The sequence below is a fragment of the Argentina silus genome (assembly GCF_951799395.1).
Source record: "Argentina silus genome assembly, chromosome: 7".
In the NCBI taxonomy this organism is placed as follows: domain Eukaryota; kingdom Metazoa; phylum Chordata; class Actinopteri; order Argentiniformes; family Argentinidae; genus Argentina; species Argentina silus.
In genome coordinates this window covers 3,969,554-3,990,468 of record NC_139661.1, presented here as the reverse complement: position 1 = coordinate 3,990,468, position 20,915 = coordinate 3,969,554, and the positions used below count along the sequence as shown (strand labels likewise).

Here is a 20,915-nt window from a genome sequence, read left to right as displayed (position 1 = left end):
TTAAGGGGATGCTAGCTGCAATAGCACCACCGTTAGCAAGTAGCAAGTCTCTGTCCACAGACCCTGAGTGACATAATGACCGATTTCCTTATATGCGGAGTACAGTGGTCCGTTTGTGTCCACCGAGTCCCTGAATAAGCTCTGCAGCAGTGTTTATTCCTGCAGAGGTGTGGTTCTAGCTGTACTGAACGTCAGTGGCACATCCCTGTGGGATGCAGACATACACGTAGCCTCGCCACACAGCTTGTCCACACTCTGCCCACAAGCGTGCCAGCTATCTCCCAGATCAGTGGGGCAGAGAGCCGGCTGAATGGAGGGCCGTATCCTCCTCCACCGTACGCAAGATCTCCCCTATCCCTATTACAGGCAATTAGGATGTTTCCTCCCATGTAAATACTCACGTTGGTTCCTTACATCTCTCTCTCCCTCTCTCTCTCTCTCTCTCTCTCTCTCTCTCTCTCTCTGTCTCTCTCTCTCTCTGTCTCTCTCTCTTTCTCTCTCTCTCTCTTTCTCTCTCTATCAAACCTCCCTTATCTACAATGTACGTACATCTCTTTTCTTTTCTCTGCGTCCAGTAGCTCACTTGTGTTTTTCCTAGAAGCGTAGGTTGGTAATTACACTAAATCAACAGTGAAAAACACACCCAAAAAACCTACATGTGCCGACGCATGCACACACAAATGTTTTCATTGGCAAATACAGTTCTTGCCTTTGCTGACACATTGCTGACAAAGCTTTCCTCAGGCCATCTTCCTTAGTTATTAGGATGGTTGAGCAATTACCAAATGTGATGCAAGCTGGGAGAGGGAGAGAAACAGGCAGCTGGCTGGGTGGAGGTGTTGACTTATTTGACATGGGCTGATATGAGCCTGAGGAGCATTCTATTATGTCAAATGAATTACAGTAGTATGGTGTCAATGGTGTTCAATTGCAATGATTTAGCAGCTACAGATTGTCTCCTGGATCGGGACAGAATCCAAATATCAGTGTATAACTTGTGGAGTACCGCAAGGATCTTTACCATGACTTTTTTTCAGAATAATGATCTCTATCTATGTAATAAACACATCATAAATGTAATGAGGACATTTGTATTTCTGATAATGGTCTAACCAGTGTCACCAAATGTCACCAAATTATCACCAAATGTCTAGGTGTACCACTTATTTGATACTGTAACAATGTCTTGGGAAGTACATAGAAGAGCAATCGAAATCATCTTTTCATTTTTCAGAAGCAGTTTGTAAGGACGGCAACTCTTTTGAACCCCTCACTCGCTCACACCTTTTGTTTTACAGTCTTGAGGTTCTTAGTATCTATTTTGTTAACAAATTACTACAAATTCTTCCGACAGTGTCAGTTTCCACAACATGTTTCAGCTCTATGAACAAGTTCACAGTTACTCCACAAGATCTTCCTCTAATCTCCATCCTGCCTACTTCAGAACGAGAATATCTAGAAATATATATCAAGAAATATCTTCTGAAGAAACTGTCTTCATTCATCATGCTAGGAGGACACATAAAACACATACTGTACTTTCATACACTCCACCCTCTAACACCACCTGTCCTTGGTACCTGTCATAGCGCTAATGATTCAAGTTACTGTGCTGTAACGGTGCCACCGACATCGACTGCTCCTTTCTGTCTCAGTCCATAAGACTTACACATCCAGCCATAACATGTGGCCACAGACTCAAGCACAATGTAGTTGATAAGGTAATCCCATGTTTTGAGAACCATGTCACAATGTGAAGCAGTGAAAGCTCAAATTGTTTCCACATTCGTGCGTTATCATTAGCACTAAACAGTAAAGACTTCCTATTTCAACATACACTATTTCCTAAACTTTACAGTGACAGTGGCCAGACTCCTATTTCTTCAGCGATTTTGTAAATATTCAATTAGTGAGCTTCAACGTCGAGGCGCGCATGCTAGCCTGTTGAGGCCTGGCTATTTGGCTGGGGTCCTTGCCCTCTGGTGGTCTGCATCCAATTTTAGACGCCCTCTACTCTCATCTAAAACGACACAGGTCACTCAGCGATTTCATAATTCCTTATTGGTTATTTTCCCAAACTAAACAGTGCGCTTGTATTTCATGCAGTGTTGCCAAACAATCGTGTCTTTGAAGTGATTGTGATTCTCACAAATAGGATGGTATTTAAAGACTAGAGCTTTCAAACAAAGAGGGTCAATGTAAACTTTTGAAACTTTTCCTGTGCCTAATGTTGGCTCTGCCTGTAGGAATATATATCGAAAAAAAAATATGCTTTTTGTTGTTGTTAGTATTTTGTGTTTTGTTTTCACTTAAACACATCTCCTTGAGATCTGTTACCTGTTATGTGTAAAAAGTAACTAACGATACAGTATTATTTTCGTATAATAACACAATGAATGTAGGTGATATGACCTGGTAAGGCCATGTCCCTGTATACTCTGTGTTGTGTATTCTCCTTATCACAGGGTCTAAACTGGCACAATGTTTGGCATCTGTCGCTTTCCTCACGGCCAGCAGCATGCTGATGTTAAGGAGTGCAAATCGCTTCTCCCTGTTTCCATCCCCCCCCCGTGTGTGTCCTTCCTGAGTGTTGACATGGGTGACACGAGCCCTCTCAGATAGAGAGGGGGAGACGATGCCAACACAGCCTGGCATCCACTCAACTGGGCCCCCTCGCACTATGCCAGACCGTGTATCTGGTTGCTGTTTTTCTGGGGTTCAACATTGTGATGTTGTCCATTGTTTCACTGTCATCTGAATACCCTCACAATTCTTCTTCAACATGATTGTGAACGTCCAACTCTATAGAACAATCTGTTGGAATATGAAACAACAGTACTGTAAGTCAAACTTTGAATTAATACACTACACGATCAGCACGTTTGGCCTGTCCTACATTTGACCTGTCCCACATTGAACCGGGAAATGTGTATTACAATCCACAGACCAAGGACTATGAGAATGCCAGCCAGTACAGTGTGTGGATAAGGAGCTAGGTGTTGTGAGGAACACCATCCTGGGCCTCAAATTGAAAGGATAATGACAATGAATTCTCTGTATTCCTTACTTTATACTGTCAATGAACTTTTTCCGATGCTTCCGTAACAACTGAGCCATGCAACTCTTCAAAACAGACAATAACAAAGGACATGACAACAACATTTGGAGCTTCATCTTTTTATTTACATCCACAATGTGCGTTGGTACTTAGACATTCCACAACTACGTCAGCACGCTTTTGATATGGCTGCTGGTTCGATCTCGACCCAAACCCCAGTAAGACAGAGGCACGATTTTGAAGAGGATAGGAAGCAACCGAAAGCACGTTCTGTCCCTTTTTTTTGGAAGCGTAAGAAAAAGATCAGCTGTCTGCATCTGCAGTTTGTCATTCGGAGCCGAGCGGCAGACCATCCATTGTGTTCATTAGAGGGCTTCCAGTCAGTTTCCCATGGTTCTCTGTTTGTGTGTCATGTGTAAACTATGGCCTGTGAGCTGATACTGCGCTACTCAGTGATGCGAATGTCAACGTTATGCATCGTGCCTCCCTGCCCAGCCAGCCCCTTCCAAAAATAATTGGATGGGGAAGTTTAGTTTTGTCATCTGTTTTGTGTTGGGGAGGAAGGAATTATGGTGCTTGATACAGAATATTTGGATAATCTATGTACAAAAAAAAAAAAGCATTCATTGTATGAAAATAGAATTATTGTGAAGCCTTTTTATTGTGGCCACAAAGACTACAGTTTTGTTGCTTGACCACAGCACTTTTTAAAAACTTTGTAGCAATATAAACAAAACAACCACAATCTGTAACAAAATATCACAATATAAATAAGATAACTTTGATGGCGTATTCTACAATAGGGTCTGTACTGTATGCATACCTTCTGTTTATTCATGTTATACAACCTTACATATTCACCTACTTGTCATAGTAAAAATCAATAAATTAATAAATAAATAGGCTTTCAAATAACCCAAGCAGCAGAGTTGTGTATTTGGAGGGCACAGAGTAGAACAACAGGGCTCCATGTGTGTTTGTATCTCCTAGAGACTCCGAGAGGAGGGGGGGAGAAACATGAGATGCCCTCATTTCCACTCATCCTCACAGCCTAAAGATGATAACAGCCCAAAGGGAGATCTTTAAAAGTGAAGGATGGATGGTCGCAGGGGAAGAGTGGCTGGGAGGTGAGGTATCTAGAGACCCAGGATGGTATACTGTAGGTCAGGGAGTTGAGCAATGTCTCAGTGAATCCTGACAGCTCCCGCCCCCCCCACTCCTCCCATCCCCGTACCCGTCCCCCTCCCCCTCCCCCTCCCCCTGCCTCCCCCTTCCCCCCGTCCCCTACCCCTGCCTCCCCCTCCCACGCTGCTTGGGAATGGCGTCCGGTCCTCCAGCCCTGAGTGGAGGCACACATGTTTCTCAGCCCCGACACCTCCTTATCGTCGCCAGCCGAGGGGGGGGGGGGGGGGGGGGGTTGGGAGAGAGCGACTCGCAAAGGCATGTGACTCTCGCACTGGGGGGGAGGGAAGGTGAGTGGGTGAAGGGAGATAACCCTGCCACCCTGACCCCTGCCCACCGCCTAAGTGCCAGGGGGAGGGGGAGAAGGGGGACGGGGGGATGGGGATGGGGGGGGGGGTTGGCTAGAGATAAGTGGAGAGGAAGACGTAAATCAGGGGATCAGTGTCGGAGGACGGGAGCCAACAGTCCCACCAGGCCTACAACACTGTACTATACCCTCCGTCTGGCTGCAGGCAGGGCAGGCTCCTTAGGACAGTTTATTGTTAATCCTCAGTGGAAATTGATGTTTGAAATGAGTCTGTTTGCTTATAATGGCTTCTTCTCCACATGTATTGATATTCATATTGGCGGTTGAGAGGAATCAGCTCCAAATGTCTTTCTTTGGTATCTTTGAAAGAAGTTATCAAAAACACAGTCAAATAGTCCTGCTGTGCTTTTGCACATCTTCTGCATCCATTTTGTCCTCTTACAGAATGATGAAATGGTGTCATAGACATTGTACACACTGTACAAAAGAAAATATTAATTTTCTCCTGAAATACAAAATATACATTTTACAATTGAATGTACAAACTGTCCTACGTTCAGATAAATCTCATATAAATACTGTCATCACTGTGGCACCTACAGTAGAGCATAGTCTCTCTCTCTCTCTCTCTCTCTCTCTCTCTCTCTCTCTCTCTCTCTCTCTCTCTCTCTCTCTCTCACTCACTCCTGTTCAGGGTCCCACAAGCAACCATTCTCTCCCCTCCTGTCGTTCCTGATACCAGATAAAAATTTCGAGTGCTGCTCAAGTCTTTGAATGTAAAAGAAAAACTTATTCAATCCCTTTTTAGGCTCTTGAGCTTTGTCTCCTGACCCTGTTGAGTCATTTCCTTCGATAATAAGACATTATATACTTTCCACACCTTCATCTTTTTACTTCACCACAGTGTCTCTCCCCAACTCCTTGTTTTTCACCACTCTCTCTCCAACTCCATAACGTGGACTATCTACATCCACACTCAGCCACCACCATGCCCTCAAACTTGTATTTGTAGGTGACCACCCCAGTGTCGTCCAGGTAGAGGAGGGAGATGGGGTCTAGTTTGGTGGGCACGCAGCACGCCCGCGCCACCCTCTGTGGGCTCTTCATGCTGACCAGCGTCTGGACGATGGCGTGCTTGGTGGGCGTGACGTGCTTGGTCAGAGGGTAGGTGCAGACGCCGCTGCACTCAAACGCCTCGTACCCGGTGGGCGCCAGGATCCAGCTGTCCCAGCCGATGTCCTTAAACTCCACGAACAGCGACTGCTTCTTACACTGGTTGCCCTTGGCGTTGCGGCGTATCCGGGATGCCGTGTCATAGATCAGGTTGGAGCGCATCTGGATGAGGGCCTCTTCGTTCTGCTCCTCCTCTTCCTCCTCCTCCTCTTCCTCCTCCCCTGCCCTGCCCAGGTCCCCCCACAGGCCGTTCGGGCCCAGCCCCAGGTCGCTCTGCAGCACCGCCTCCGAGGTCTCGTGGCCAATCATCTCGTTGAGCTCCCACTTGTCGTCGCGGTGATCACCGCTCTGGTCGTCGGAGAAGACGATCAGCAGGGGTTTGTGCTTCTCCTCCGGGCTCGTGTCGATCTCCATGTCCCCCCTGGAAGCCTCTCCTTCCCCCTCCGCCACAGACTGGCCTGTGTCCTCAGACGCCAGGCTGGCGATGTGCACCTCCAGCCCGTGGGTGGCGCCATACTCCGACTTGCGCCAGCGCTGAACGGCAGCGGTGAGGTCAAACGCCTCCCAGCCGTTATCCGTACCGTAGACCTGCCGGGAGGCCAGCTCCAGCAACTCTACCCCTCCTCCTCCTCCTCCTCCTCCTCCTCCGTCTCCTCTCTTGGTGTCCTCCCCCGTCCTGTTGTCATCGCCGTCTTGCTGCTCCACCTCGTATATGGTGACCTTGCGGTCGACCCCAGCGTAGAGGTGGCGGTCCGTCTGGACCAGGGTGTAGAGACGGAGCTCTGCGGCGGTGATGCGTTCATGGTGGGGTATGGACACGTTGAAAAGTAGAGGATGTTTCCTCACTCCTCCCATACCCACATTACAGGAAGAAGAGTCTGGGAGAGGAAGAATGCACAGAGATAAAGGCAGTTAAACCAGTGGCTCTACTTGTTCCGATACTTTATTTTTTACAGAATATCAGTGCACTTTATGTCGAAGTATTTAATCAGTTGAATCAATACTTCAGGAATGGGGTGGAGAGGTTTCACTGAATCTGTGTTTGATATTATACAGTAAGAGGCAGAAGTTTTACGGAAATATTTTTGGAACAAATCTATCAAGATCATTTTTCATTTTTTGTTTGAAATGTAGTGACATTTTTTCCCCCCAAAAAAATGTTGATTGACAAAACATTTGGCTCGACTGTTTCTCAACATATTGGAATAAAATGTTCTTCTCCTATTTTTACTTTTTGCAGATCGTGCAAAACTATCAAATGTTTGAAAAAAAGCTATTGTACATTTTGTAACAAAAAGCGAAACAAAAAACAATCATTGGAAATGACCCAGGGAAAGTTTGTTTCATTTCCTTTATCTACAGTATCTGGTTTATTTGATTTAAACCATAGATTTCAAATGATATTGTCTTATGAAACAGTGTTTAATTATGCACAGTTTCATAACATTAAAATCTTATTGGACAAAAGACTCACATGAATTCTAATTTCTATAAGAAGAGACAGCAAGTACTGCAAAAGTACTGCAAAGGACATCAAAACACACTCACAAAATGAGCGACTCTCTAACCCCTGATAATACGGCGGAGGAACTGTAACCCACCTTCGTTCTTGAAGCTGCGTATGATGTTGGCGGTGGGCATGGCGGTGCGGTCGTTGGCGAAGCGGTTGTACAGCTCCATCATATACTCGGGCGGCTCCACGCGGGTGCCGGCAGGCTGCAGGAGGGCGGGAGGAGGGCCCAGGCCGGACAGGTTGAAGGTGCGGAGGAACTGGCCCCTGAGGCTCTCCAGGAGGCTCTGCATATCCACATTGCTGTCTTGCTCCAACAGAGAGGGGTCCAGTACCCCCCCGTACCCGTCCCCCAGCCCCGGCGCCGGCCGATGCCTCCCGGGGGTGAGGGAGATGGGGCTTCCCCGTACGGAGAGGGGCAAGAGGAGAAGCAGAACAGGGAGAATGGGGGAGAAGGGGGTCCCGGTGGTAGAGACCCTCATGCCAGCCATGGAGAAGAGTTACAGTATTGTTCCTGTTATTGTATATCCCACAAGAGCTATCCAATATGAAGGAATTGCTGTTGAAATGATACAGGTTATTTGTAATCGACAAGCTTATCCGAGGGGGTCCACTGGATGTTGAACTCAGCGTGGTGAGGGTTGATAGACAGATGCGCTTGCCTCCTGTTGATCCAGCTGCTGTTTTGATGGTTGATGGTGCTCTGGTGAAGAGCCTCTGTCATTGACCCTTGGGGTTGATCAGTGTGGTGTGGTGGTGTTCGCTAGCTCTGTGGTCCCTCTGGCTGTGGGTGGCTTGTTACAGAGATCAACTGCTTTCATCGCCCTCAGATCACTCGGCCTTTATCCTCATGCACACCTTTTGATGTTGTTTTCTGAAGAGTTGGAGTTCTGGCAGCGGGGTGACTTTGCTTCGTCCGACGGATGCATTTCTTGCGTTTGTTCTCTCACTCTCTCTCTGTTCTCTCTCTCTCTCTCTCTCTCTGTTCTCTCTCTCTCTCTCTCTCTAGCGCACTCTCTCTTTCTTGTTCCTGTCCTTATCTATGATATGTTAGCCCTGCATTTCTCAGTGCTTGTGGTGTCCCTGTGTGTGTGTGTGTGTGTGTGTGTGTGTGTGTGTGTGTGTGTGTGTGTGTGTGTGTGTGTGTGTGTGTGTGTGTGTGTGTGTGTGTGTGTGTGTGTGTGTGCGTTGTTATCTCATAACTTCCTTAATGAGGATTTTGTAAACATTGTCCTGTACCCTCTTCCTTGTGAAAGCGATATTTTGTTTGGGTGGGAGCAAGAGGGATGATGATCTTGTTCATTTGTTTATTTGTTTTGTAAATGCTGGAAAGAAAAGAATTTTCTCTATTGGCCATTTCTTTTTTGACAAATATGTTAAAGGGTCTGTTGATATTCTTGAATGCGACAGGATATGTCAGTTCGACAAGCGTGTCCCGAAATGTAATGGAAATGTAATGAGGTGTACAATCTAATAGGAAAGGATGGAATAAGTGGATTTAATCAGCTAGCGAGAACATTGAAGCCAAATTCAGATTTTCTGGAATAATTCGAGAATATACAGAAGTTTTATTACTTCATAAATCAGCTATAATAACAACACTCAAACACAAAGCTTCCTATGAGGGATAGCAGGGTTTCAAAAAGAGGAGAAGTCCAAAATAGATGGTTTGTAGAAGTTCACAAGATGTTCAAACTAACTGTCAACAATGTTTCAACTAACTATCCACTAACCCTAACCCTTACCCTTATCCTAACCTGAAACCTAACCCTTTTGCCTTAAGCGTTAACCTAACCCTGACTGTAACCCTAGCAAGCTGTTGCATGGCAACAGGGTTGCAGTTGATCGTTTGTTGATAGTTTAAGCAACAGTAGTGTAATGGCTGTAGTACGCAGGCAGAGGACTCGACTTGCACGACTTGGGGACAACAACTAAAATCCAAAAGAATAGTCTTTAATTCCAAAAAGCAGTGGTCGGTACACAGGTAGGCAGTCAATGGGTAAGCACATAGTCCGATAAGGAGTAGGCAAAGCAGAGTACGGTACACAGGTTGGCAGTTCAAAAAGGCAGGCAGATAATCCGTAGGCAAAAAGCTAAATCAGAATAAACTATCAGGGATTGTAAACCAGGAAAGCTAAACACTAGGAATAAACGCTGTAACGTATTGACAAAAGTACAAAGACAAACTGGCACAGAGACAGGGGAACACACAGACTAAATACACAGGGAAGGATGATAAGGAACAGGTGAAACCAATCAGGGTGGGGTAGACAATCACACAGGCGGGAAACACACAAGGGCAGGTGGTGAAGTGTCTGAAACGAGAGACAAGGTGAGTAACGCAAATAAACAGGAAACAATAAATGAAATAACATGAAACAAAGACAAACATAAACTAAGGAACAGGATGAGACGTTGCAGGTAGGGGACTATCCAAATAAAGTGTGACCAAATGTGACAATGGTTTCTTGATTCCTCCTCTGTTTGGGGTTCAATGTGTACTGTACAACATTCCTGTCATTCCATGTGCATCACTTAAAGTACTTCCTTTTCTGGTAGGCACAGACACACACACACACACACACACACACACACACACACACACACACACACGTCACAGGAGTGTCTGAAAACGGGTTATCTGGTTGCATGAGGCCCCACTGCTCAGAAGACACCTCTATGAAGGGACAGTGACAGGATGTACAGTTCTCCAGTCTGACCATGGGGCTTTGGTCTAGAGATGAGCCTCAGCACAGATTCCATTGCCCCCAAGAATGGCGTCTAGGAGAGCCTTTGTAAGGGCAGACTTGTCCAGATGCATTCCTCTGTGATTAGGGAAACAGCACAAAGTCAAAGGTGACAACGATGGAACCTGGATGACTCGAGGGATAACACTTTTCCCCAGTGACCAGAGGAGTCATTAAAATAACCTCTACTCTACAGTCACTCACATGCCCTTCCCCTCTCTCTCTCTCTCTCTCTCTCTCTTTCCCTCTCACTTGTGTCTGTTGAACTGTACTGCATTGTGAAAACTGCTTCCGAAACACTGCACTCCTCATCATGAATCGATGGGTATGCTACTGACTGTATCAACCTCTTCATTCCAAACGCTTCTGGCTGTGAGCTGTATAGATAGATTAGTATTAACGATTGGAGGATGTGGGAAGGAACAGACTCTTCCTTCCCCTGTCACTCATCCGTCAGGCTGACGGTTGACAGACATGCTACTATCTCTCTCCTGCTGTGCCTTACGCAATGACTCTGTCCATCTTCCTACGGTGTTTAAGACTGCTTGATAACGCCACCATCCCCCATCGATGTGAAGACATTCTCTGTGGCCCTCTTCCCCTTTCTTTTTTCTCTCTCTCTCTCTCTCTCTCTCTCTCACACACACACACACACACACACACACACACACAGTCTTTCAGTGATCTCAAGACATTCCAACTATTTCTCTCCTACCCTAACGTAGTCTTTATCTGTACTGACCCATTATCTTCTCTCTGACCCCCATCAGTGTGAAGACATTCTCTGTCCCCCCCCCCTCTCTCTCTTTCTGTCTTTCTCTCTTTCTCTGTCATGCATGTAGTTTGAATTGTAAGTAATAAATAATGATTTGCAGAAAGAGTAGTCGGTCAAGTTAGATTTTTTTTTATTAACATACCTCTGAAATAAACCATAAACACTATTCAAACCATAACAGTTCATACAGTATGTAATGCATCATTTGCATATACAATACAGTCCATATAGTATCTGCTATTTATCTATTTTTGAGCATCCAAACAAAAGGCAGTCTACATACAGTATGTTTTTTCTCCTCATTGACAGACATCGATGCTCTCTCACTGTTGGTGATTAACAGTATAAACACAATTGTAACAAACAATGAGGCCCCAATAACTTAAGTAAGTTAAGCCACCAGTTTCACTATTTTATACACACAGACACCTCACCTCACAGACACACAGTAACATAATCAGCTGGATCAAGTGAAAGGCGATTCATATTCTTGAATTCTTACAGCATTCCTTTTCTAATGCCTCCATTGTTGTTTCAGTAAAACTTAAAGTGTATTGTTATCGATAGCTGATTTAGCTAAAGAGTCTCTCCATTGACAAACAAACTCATTATCTAGCAACATACTCCAAGTCCCAGACTCAAGAGCTCTGGTAGTGGGACACTGACTCTCAGGCCGAAATCCTAATTTGCTCTGCGCAAAACTCTCAATGTGTGAAAGACAGAATTACGTGCTCAGACTCTGAATTTCAGGCTCAGTGAATACGGTTGACAGGTGTCGACAGGTGTCAGACATCCGTCGGATGTTGATTCCATTAACGGCAGTAGGTGCGTTGGGCCGTGTCAACTGTGATGATGTAACGTCCCACTGAGGGACCTCCATGATAAGTTAGAGGGTACTCTATGGGGTGGGTTTACTCTAGGTCGGCCCTCTGGGTACTCCTCTGGTGAGAAACCCCTGGATCTCTCGGTCCAGCTCCAGGTTGCGTTTCTGGGCCTCGTCTCGGCTGCACTCGGCGTTTCTCAGGCGGATCTCCAGCGCGGCCTTGCAGTGCCTCTCTGCTTCCAGAGCAGACTGCAGCTCGGCCACCGAAGCTCTCAGCTCTTTGTTCTCCCACTGGAGGCTGGTGGGGAGACAGAAGCCACATCAACATGAGGAATTTAGGGGCTTTACACACTACACAATACACGCTGACCCGAATCATTTCATTTCCTTTCACTTTCCAGCACTGTTATAGCAATGATGTGGAACCAGGCCAGCCCAGTACAGCCCAGTTCAGCTCCGCTTGGTTCGGCTCTGTCTTGTGAATTAGGGTTCAGTGTGTTGTGATGACCCTAGGTAGATTAGGTAGATTAGAGTGCATTTACTAGACACCACATAACTGACTACAAACCCATGACCCCAGAGGGCAGTGTTGCTCATACGTCCTTTATTGTCAGGTGTACTTGCTGCCTGAAGGATATAAAATGGAGGGCGTGACTTGTTCTCGACAATTTCTTGGGATGGTTTCCTCTAGTTTGGCCTGTATACGGACAAGCATTGTTTGACATTGACCACCTTCCATTTGAAATAAAACCTGAACAAGCAAAAACAAGCCCCAGAGTGTCTGTCAAGCCCCAGAGTGAGTCACCTGAGTCCTCCAACCTCAGATCTCAGACCTGTAGCGTTGGTCCTCTCTGGGCCGGCCAGCCCCAGCTTTGTCTTGCTTGTTGAGGTTTTATTTAAAATGCAAGATGGTAATACAATATATATAATACAATAGGAAAGGGACTTGTGTCCCACATGTCAAGTCCATCAATGTCAAACAATCCTTGTTGGTCTCCAAACTAGAGAAAACTATCCAAGTGACTTGGTCAAGAAATAGTAGAGAGCGAGGCAGTATATTTGTAGGTTCCATGTACATATTGTTGTTATAATCATACCTATACACAATCAATTTCATTTCAATTCAGGCAATTCAGGAAGTAAGCAGAAATTCAAATTCCAAATGTCCTCTTTGCTTTTCAGTGAATTGAATTGAAATGGATTTGACCCCAAACACTGATATTCAGCTCATTCCAATAATAACTGCTTGCTCACAGTACAGACCTGAGTTCTCCTGAGTTCCCCTGGCTGTGCTCTTGGTTTGCAGCCTTGCATTGGTCTGGCTGAGGCACTGAAACAGCAGCCATGATGGCTTTTGTCTTCTGTTCACGTGGTGCTGGCTGGGGCTGTGGTAGGGGGGCGCTGGTTGGTTCGGGAGGGTCGTCATTTGTGGCTGTGATGTCACTTCCTCTCCTGTCAGTGGCTCTATCTCTCGCAGCCTCCCCGGTCTTCTGAGCCCCCCCGAACAGAGAACAGCTCTCCATGTCCAGGATCTTGAAGATGTCCTCAGAGAGAGTCTTCTCCTCGCTGCTCTCTTGGATGCGGCTCCATCGGCTCAAGGCCTCCACCTTGCCTGTCCTCCCTGGGGGAGTTGGGCCGTTCAGAGCGGGCAGTGTCTGGGTGCGCTTGCGGGGGCTCCCGGACCAGGGGTCCATGGCAGAAGGTGAGGCCACTGGCCTGGAATCAGAGGCCTCTCTCTCTGGGGTATCTGTGTCCTCCTCCTCCTCTGGGGACTCAGACAGGGAGGCCTCACACTGCAGGAACACAGAGTTGGAAGCTAGTTTAGCCTCCAATATACTGTAGAAGTGCATATACGGTACACACTACAACATGTCTGCTATAAGATACGATATTAGCATTAGCCCTTTCATGTTTCCAATGATAACATGTACGTAAGGGTAGTGTAGTTTGGTCATTTGGTAGGTTTGGTCATTCTGTACAGGAGCTGGATGTTGCTAATTGTTACCTCAGCAGACTCCCAGCCCACGAAGCTGCGCGGAGCACTGTGTTTCTTGCTGGGGTTCTTCTTTTTGGGTGGAGAAGGAGCCACATCTTTGGATGGAGGAAACAGAGCTTCATGTTGTCTGATCATCACTGTCATCAGCTTCTGGATCAGAGGAGTCCCTGGGAGCCACAGACAAACACACACATATTCATTAAAGGTCCAGTATGTAGATTTGAGCCTTAGAATAGTGCTAAATGGCCATGATCAAAATCGGTAGAGATTAAGGAATGCGATCACATGATAAAGGATGTTCAGTGAAGAGTGCTGTTTTGGTCCGAATGAAGCGATTTCTAAAATCTGGTGTTGAGGTCGAGCATTGGCTTTGACGTGTCTTTTTTTACGTTTTGTTTGTTTACAAGGATATACGTATGCACATGTTTGCCTCTATTAGAAAACGTAGCATATATACATTTTCTAATTTTCAATGTGGCCAGAGAGGGCAGCAAAGCACACAACTACATGCTACACCTTTAAGAAACAAATGCAGATGCAGTAACCCAACCCACAGTGCTTATGAATAGAGTAGAAGTCTATGGGCTACAAATGTATCCTCTCCCGTTCTGAATCTCTTCACCTGGTGGACATGGTGAAAGTTATCGTATATATCATGATGCAGGTATTTTTTAATTTATCAAGGTAAGTCTCATTGAATGAGTCTCAGTGATCATCTTATCTGGATCAGTTACTGTAGATCAGTTTGCCGTGGTATAAAGCAGAAGCACATTCACTAAATGATCTTGTCCAGCGGTGGTCTCACCCTTCATCATGGTGAAAGCGTCATCGATCTGAGGCTTGAGCAGGTTGATCCCAATCACCGTGGCCAGGTTCTCTACACTCATCTTGTTCACCTTGGAGTTCAGCTGCACCTCATATAAGAACCTGCCCAGCAAGAGTTACACAGCAAGTCATACTCACCAAACAGAGTAATGTTCAATCAAGCCAAAGACAATATGATGCAATATGATCTTGTGCTTTTCACATTTGACCTCTTGCATGGATGCCACAGACGTAAACGGTTATACCAAGAGATCATCCTCATGGTACAAGGGCTACATCAGGGGAGGCTGGAGGACGGGCTCATTGTAACACACATGTTTGATACCATTCCTCATTCCATTCCATGCATTACAAAGAGCCCGTCCTCTGATTTCTACCTTGTCCAGCCTCCCCTGGACTATATCTGGGCTATAAGTCACAGACAGGGCTACCTCATCACGAGAGCGTGATTTCAAATCTCCTCCGCTACATAAGCTTACCTGCACATGTAGCATAGGAGGTTGTAGTTGACTCTAGGAAGGAGGGCAATCTGCTTCTCCAGTGTATCACGACCCTGAGTATATGATACATATGTTAACACATATGAACATGATACACACAAACAGCCAAAACACTCAAAGGGGGCCTCCTACAGGTACATACAACCAGAAAGTTGATAAGGCAATTGGTCTCTCATGAAAAAGAGATTTTATCTCAATGAGACAAACCTGGAAAAATAAAGTCAAGTCAATCAAAATAGTACTAAATGTGCAATATCAGTGAGCAATTTCCCCTACTGCAGCACTCTTGGGGTCCAGCAGAGGGCTGCAGTCCAGGAAGGATTGGTACTGAGTCCAGGGCACCACCGGCTCTGGCAGCTCCCGCAGGTACAGCTTGAGCAACGACGCCACTGTGTGGACATCTGTGTCACTGCAAGGCAACAACACATCAGAGGGATTTACATAAAACTGCAGCTATTACAGTACTAGACTATTCTCTCTCAATCTCTTTTCTATTATCTATCACAATAGTCCACACCTCACACCTCAATTTGTCCCAATAGATTTGATTTCAGACAGTGTAGGTATAAGATAAGAAGTGTATTCTTATAAGACGGTATAATATGATGTTGAGTAATGCTGGTACTTCTGCTCTCTGTCTGTCAGAACAGGATGTGGTAAAAAGCCACACAGCAGAGAAGAGACGTGTATCAGTGTACCATCATCCTCTCATCCGCATCTCTGTAACATCTCTTTGCACATGTAGAAAAAACACCCACATTGTCTGCTCTTTAATTGGTCAGATTCAAGTTTGTTTCAATAGTCTTTCATGATCAGCTCTTTGCACGGTGGCCCTGGCACTTGAACCAATATTCTTCAAAAGCTCTTATGTAAGTAAGTCAGCTCAGGCTCGGTCACCTCGGGAAGGAAGGTCTTTCTCCGGCATCAAAGGCATCCCTGAACTGTTTGACTGTGTTGTCCTGCCCTGGTAGACGAAAGATACCCTCCTCGCTCAGACCGTGCTCTCTGATGTACTCAGCACACTTCTGCACCAGGACGGGCACCATGTGAGGCCCAAAACGCTGCTCGTATGTGATCGTATCACTAAGGCTCTTTCCAAACACTGTCAGAAAGGAAAGAGAGAGAGATAAAGTGACAACCCGGATCTACTGTGCAGTGTAGGACTGACATGATTCATCGTTCGACGTGACAAAGAACCATTTCTGTTCTGCACAACATATCTTCTCTGACGATTCGGTAACGTTGCACTTTCTTGAAACATGCCCTCCAAAAAGCCCAGAAAGGAAATTTTGGCTGTGGTGGTGTGATATCATTTCATAGTCAGGGAATGTGGCCAGCAGGCTATCTGTTACCTCCAGGAGATCCAATCACCCTACGGAGAATGCGGACCCACTCTTCCATCTCACTCTGGGAGTTTGCCATGAGGACATATGGGAGGCGTTCTCGGTCCCCACTGCTGCCTGTAGTACACAGAGAGAGTGTATGAGGCTGACCACGAACAGAGGTAGAGAGACAGAGAGAGCGAGAGAGAGAGCTAGAGAGAGAGAGAGCGCAAGAGAGAGAGAGAGCAAGAGAGAGAGAGAGAGAGAGAGAGAGAGAGAGAGAAAGAGAGAGAGAGAAAGAGAGAGAGAGAAAGAGAGTGTGTCACTTACGGGGTATGATCTCAAACAGGAACTTCCCCGGGTCATCTGTGTTGAGTGGGAGCTCCTTGATTTTACTGAGCCTCAGCTGGATCACTCCCTGAAGGGAGACACTGACGTCTTAGTAAACAACAACACAGACAGACAGGACACACAGTCTACTCAACGTCAATATCTAGGACAGAGAAAAGATAGCTTTGATAAAATAAAAAAATAAAAACAGTGGCGATGGGGTGATGACGGGAACTTAGTTTCGGGAAACATAGTTTCTAAATGAGTTCGCCGCCTGTCTCACCTGAACAGCACTCTCCTTTTCATCCTTATGGTAGGTCAGGGTGCTCCCCCTCAGTACAAAATAGCGCTGCTGCCAGTTCTTCACAATGGACCTCTGCTTCTTCAGCCAGCCGGCCTTCAGCGGCCTCTCCATGGACCTGGTGCTGCGGGGCGAGCCTGAGCCTGGACTCCCCTCACCAGGCATCACACTCTTGGACCGCGCTGTCGCAACAAGGGGAGAGCAGAGACAAACAAACAACCTTCACAGTTAGGAGCATGAGACACTTGATGGAAACATGCGTCCACTAGGTCTTCTTCCTCCTCGATTCATTTGAATATGCATCAATTTCTCGACTGAAAGTCAACTGTGTGTGCAAAGTTGAAACTTCCTGAGTGTATTTTTGGCCCACTGATGCAGAGAGTGTGTCTCAGAGGGCTGTGTGCTGTGTGCTGTGTGCTGTGTGCTGTGTGTGTGTGTGTGTGTGGTCTGGCAGGAAACAGACAGCTACCGTCTGACCTGACACACTTCCTGATGAAGGTACGTACATCAACGATTACACCATTGCTGTGATTGTTCCATAGCAGGAAAGTAAGTAGTGACCTACAAGAACACTGGGCGTTAAACACCACAAAGGGCACGAAGGGGAGGGGATACCGGGGGTAAAAATAATACATGATCTCAACTAGGCCTAAATATTGGCATGATGATCTTATGTGTGATTTCATGGTTGTTAACCACTAACCAAGTTGGGTTCATCTCTAGGTCCATGTCTATTGACATTTATAGTCGATCGGTTGTTCATAGTTGACAGAAACAATGTCTCTGACGAAACAAAAATGATGAGGTGAAAGAGGTGTATAAGGATTGGATGGAGGAAGAGGCATACGTGGCCCATGTAGAATGGAGAGAGAGAGAGAGAGAGAGAGAGAGAGAGAGAGAGAGAGAGAGAGAGAGAGTTGACACGCAGGGTGGTAGCCTGGAGAGATGGTGTGATTGCGATGGAGCGCGTTCACTCTGTTGTTGTTAAATTCACTGTGACCTTTCAGGCCAGATGAAAGAAGAAGAGAAGAAGAGAAGAAGATGGGCCCGGCTACATAAACAGGAAGTGGCTGCATCATCATCATCGCTTGCTGGAAGAAGAAGAAGCGCTTTGAAGGTCCCCACCTACTCTTTGGTCTATTCTAATAGCAGCTTCTCTCGATAAGGGGCAAAGTCAAAGTGCTCTGGACGAACGTCTGGGCCACACACACTGATGTATGTGACACCGCGCCCTTCTGAGAAGGCCGACACAGAGCCCCAAGGAAGCTTTCAACTGGTGTGATTAGAAACGATGCAGGACTGAGGATTCAGATCCGAATGTCCCTATGGAACCACAAAAACCACTTAAGACTCCTCGATCAAAAGGAGCTTGCGTCAAGCGCATCGTTTTTTTACGTCGTGTTGAGTAATGTTACATCAACAGGGAAATGAATCTAAGTGCGTAACATATGCGGTTGCATGTATACCAGTGGAGGCTGGCGGAGGTAGAATTCGGAGGAAGGGTTTATTGTAATGCATAGAATGGAATAAGGAATGGTACCAAACACGATACCCTTGCTCATTCCAATCCATGCATTACAATGGGCCCGTCCTCCGATTTCTACCTCCGCTAGCCTCCCCTGATGTACAGTACCAGTCAAAAGTTTGGACACACCTTGCCAAGAGTGTGCAAAGCTGTCATCAAAGCAAAAGGTGGCTACTTTGAAGAATCTAAAATATAAAACATATTCTGGTTTGTTTAACACTTTTTTGTTTACTACATAATTCCATGTGTGTTCCTTCATAGTTTTGATGTCTTCAATATTAATCTACAATGTAGAAAATACTCAAAATAAATAAACTTTAGACTGGTACTGTATACAGGTGCGAAGTTACAGTAGTACAGTCCTGCAGGCCTTATCTCTCTCTCACACACACACACACACACACACACACACACACCCACACACACACACACACAGACACACAGCTACTTCTCTTTCGTCAGCTTCCTGCTGAGAACCAGCGCCATATCAGTGACATAGCTTCTAGATTTCAGAGGAAATCAGAAACGCCTTGCTGTGCCGGAACCACTTGACTAAAATATTGCATTCTGCAAGTCTGCAGGAACACTCAGGGACACCACATGAGTTGTCTTGGTGGCTGTGACTGACATTGTGCGGGAAAGTGTGTGTCAATCAAGTGGTTATACTGTCGTGCGTCACTTACTAGGGCATAGAGGAAAGTGTACAGATCGTTGCACCTTATCTTCTTAGTCATGAAAACAAATGGTAAGAGTCCACATTTACGGGTGCCTCATAAAAGGAAGGAATGCGGTTCTACTGTAAAAGATATAAAAATAATAGAAAATAGGAGAAGGAGCTATTTCATTTACTTCTCCTTCTCCTAATGTCCTTGCCATAGACATGAGGCATTTTGTATTAGGTGCACCCATTCCTTCTGCAATAACATTCAGGAATTAACCGTCTTAACCACCACTAAACTAAGCATTGTCTTTCGCAGAACAGCACTCTCAAGTATACCGCTGATGCACACACACAGCCACAGTCAACCTCATGTCACACCTGCAGGTCCAATGATTTTACCTCTGCAGAGATGCCTATCATCCACACACTCACACTCACACACACGCATACACCAGTGTACGGTGTATCTGACCATAAAAGAGCATTGTATACACACACTCACTAGACAAGATCCCAAAAGAAGTTCAGAGCACATCGTACAGCACCTGCAGGGTGGATGGATGCTGTCGTGTAAAGTCATGTGCTTACCTATTCTGGATGTCTCAGCTTTGAGGGTGCTAAAGTCCCAGTTCCGAGGTAGCTTGAGAGACATTCTCCCTCCTTCATAGGAAAGGTCAGTATCTCACTTGACACAGATAAACACACTCACTCACTCACTCACACACACACACACACACACACACACACTCTCTCACACAGACACACACACAGACACACACACATGCGATGCACAAGCAAAAAGTTTGCTGAGCCACTTGAGTTTGTCACACTAGAAACCTTTCTCTATCTCACTTCCTACTTCCTGTGTACTAATCTCTCTTCTTCTTTTTTTCCAACCACCTATAACACGTTCTTTCTTGTCTCAACTACTTCCCTGCAGCTGCTTGTTCTGCAATTATAATACATTGCACTGGAGAGTATATACCGTAGCCTAGCCAATAGCCTACATATGCTCTATGTAGCGTAGCCTATAGTTGAAAGGCTTGAATGACGGCAGGTTTCAAGTGACAAACCATTCACTGGTGTCAGTGAACCACTGGACTCCTTCCATTCTCTCTCAGGAGGAAGTGGGTTTCATTTCTGGGTTGTCATGTTCAAGCAGGCGCAATGCAGCTACAGAAAAGAGGCCTCTTATAGGTCTTATATCTTATATCTTATAACATCTTCCTGTCCATATTTAGAAATCCAAACTGTCCATTTGACAGTGGTCATACTTACTAGTTTACATTTACATTCATGGCATTTAGCAGACGCCTTTATCCAAAGTGACTTCCAACAATTCATTTGTTTAAGTAAGTGAATCATCTATCCAACAGTCATCATAAGACAAAGTAATCAATCATCAGGGGCCATTGGCAGTCGTTTTTTCATTTATTTACTTGTTATTTTATTAGCAGGAGAGAACTTGTACAGGGGGGTAGCAGGGGTGAAGAGGTCTCTGGGGTTGGGGTTAGGGTTAGTATAGGGGGGGTAGTGAGGGTGAAGCGTGAAGCATTTAGGAATGTTATACTGTGATTCAGTGTAAAAGTGTTTTTCTGTTCAGCTTAGATCACACTGATTACTATGTTGAAAGCCCTGTCAGTGAAATCAAGAGCCTAACATCAACTTCCCATTTATAGATATAATCAATTATCAATATCTGGAGCTAACAGATAGGGAACTAAGATGTTTATACATGGTGAAAGAAAAATACAGACACACACAAACCACATAGGTTTTCCTTTTATTGTCATCTAACAAATGAACAGGGCATTTACTGAAGGCAAAGCAAATGTTTCATCATAAAAGAAATAACTTGAAGTGTTTCTACTAAACTACTA

General features: G+C 45.6%; 2 protein-coding genes across 2 annotated transcripts; both read right to left on the bottom strand.

The window, feature by feature from the left end:
- Positions 1 to 5,507: 5,507 nt before the first annotated feature.
- On the bottom strand, positions 5,508 to 7,721 carry bmp10 (bone morphogenetic protein 10; the record flags this gene model as incomplete). Its single annotated transcript, XM_083673251.1, has 2 exons — positions 5,508 to 6,598; positions 7,322 to 7,721. The coding sequence occupies 2 exons, from the start codon at positions 7,719 to 7,721 to the stop codon at positions 5,508 to 5,510; spliced, it is 1,491 nt and encodes a 496-aa protein (XP_083529377.1).
- A 3,144-nt stretch (positions 7,722 to 10,865) lies between these two features.
- Positions 10,866 to 20,082, bottom strand: arhgap25 (Rho GTPase activating protein 25). Its single transcript, XM_083674196.1, has 11 exons — positions 19,624 to 20,082; positions 16,832 to 17,031; positions 16,549 to 16,636; positions 16,249 to 16,356; positions 15,794 to 15,998; positions 15,173 to 15,305; positions 14,876 to 14,949; positions 14,377 to 14,498; positions 13,581 to 13,738; positions 12,839 to 13,368; positions 10,866 to 11,873 (listed from the first exon to the last, which is right to left on the bottom strand). Exons 1-11 carry the CDS (start codon positions 19,685 to 19,687, stop codon positions 11,669 to 11,671), a joined length of 1,887 nt encoding a protein of 628 aa, XP_083530322.1. The 5' UTR covers positions 19,688 to 20,082; the 3' UTR covers positions 10,866 to 11,668.
- Between the last annotated feature and the right edge of the window lie 833 nt (positions 20,083 to 20,915).

Excerpts from the sequence above, each read along its gene's own strand:
- arhgap25 (XM_083674196.1), bottom strand. The coding sequence starts at position 19,687 with ATGTCTCTCAAGCTACCTCGGAACTGGGACTTTAGCACCCTCAAAGCT. Across the intron at positions 17,032-19,623 it reads AGCTGAGACATCCAGAATAG|CGCGGTCCAAGAGTGTGATG; the intron begins GTAAGCACATGA and ends TTGTTGCGACAG. Across the intron at positions 14,950-15,172 it reads TGGACCCCAAGAGTGCTGCA|GGTCGTGATACACTGGAGAA; the intron begins GTAGGGGAAATT and ends TCATATACTCAG.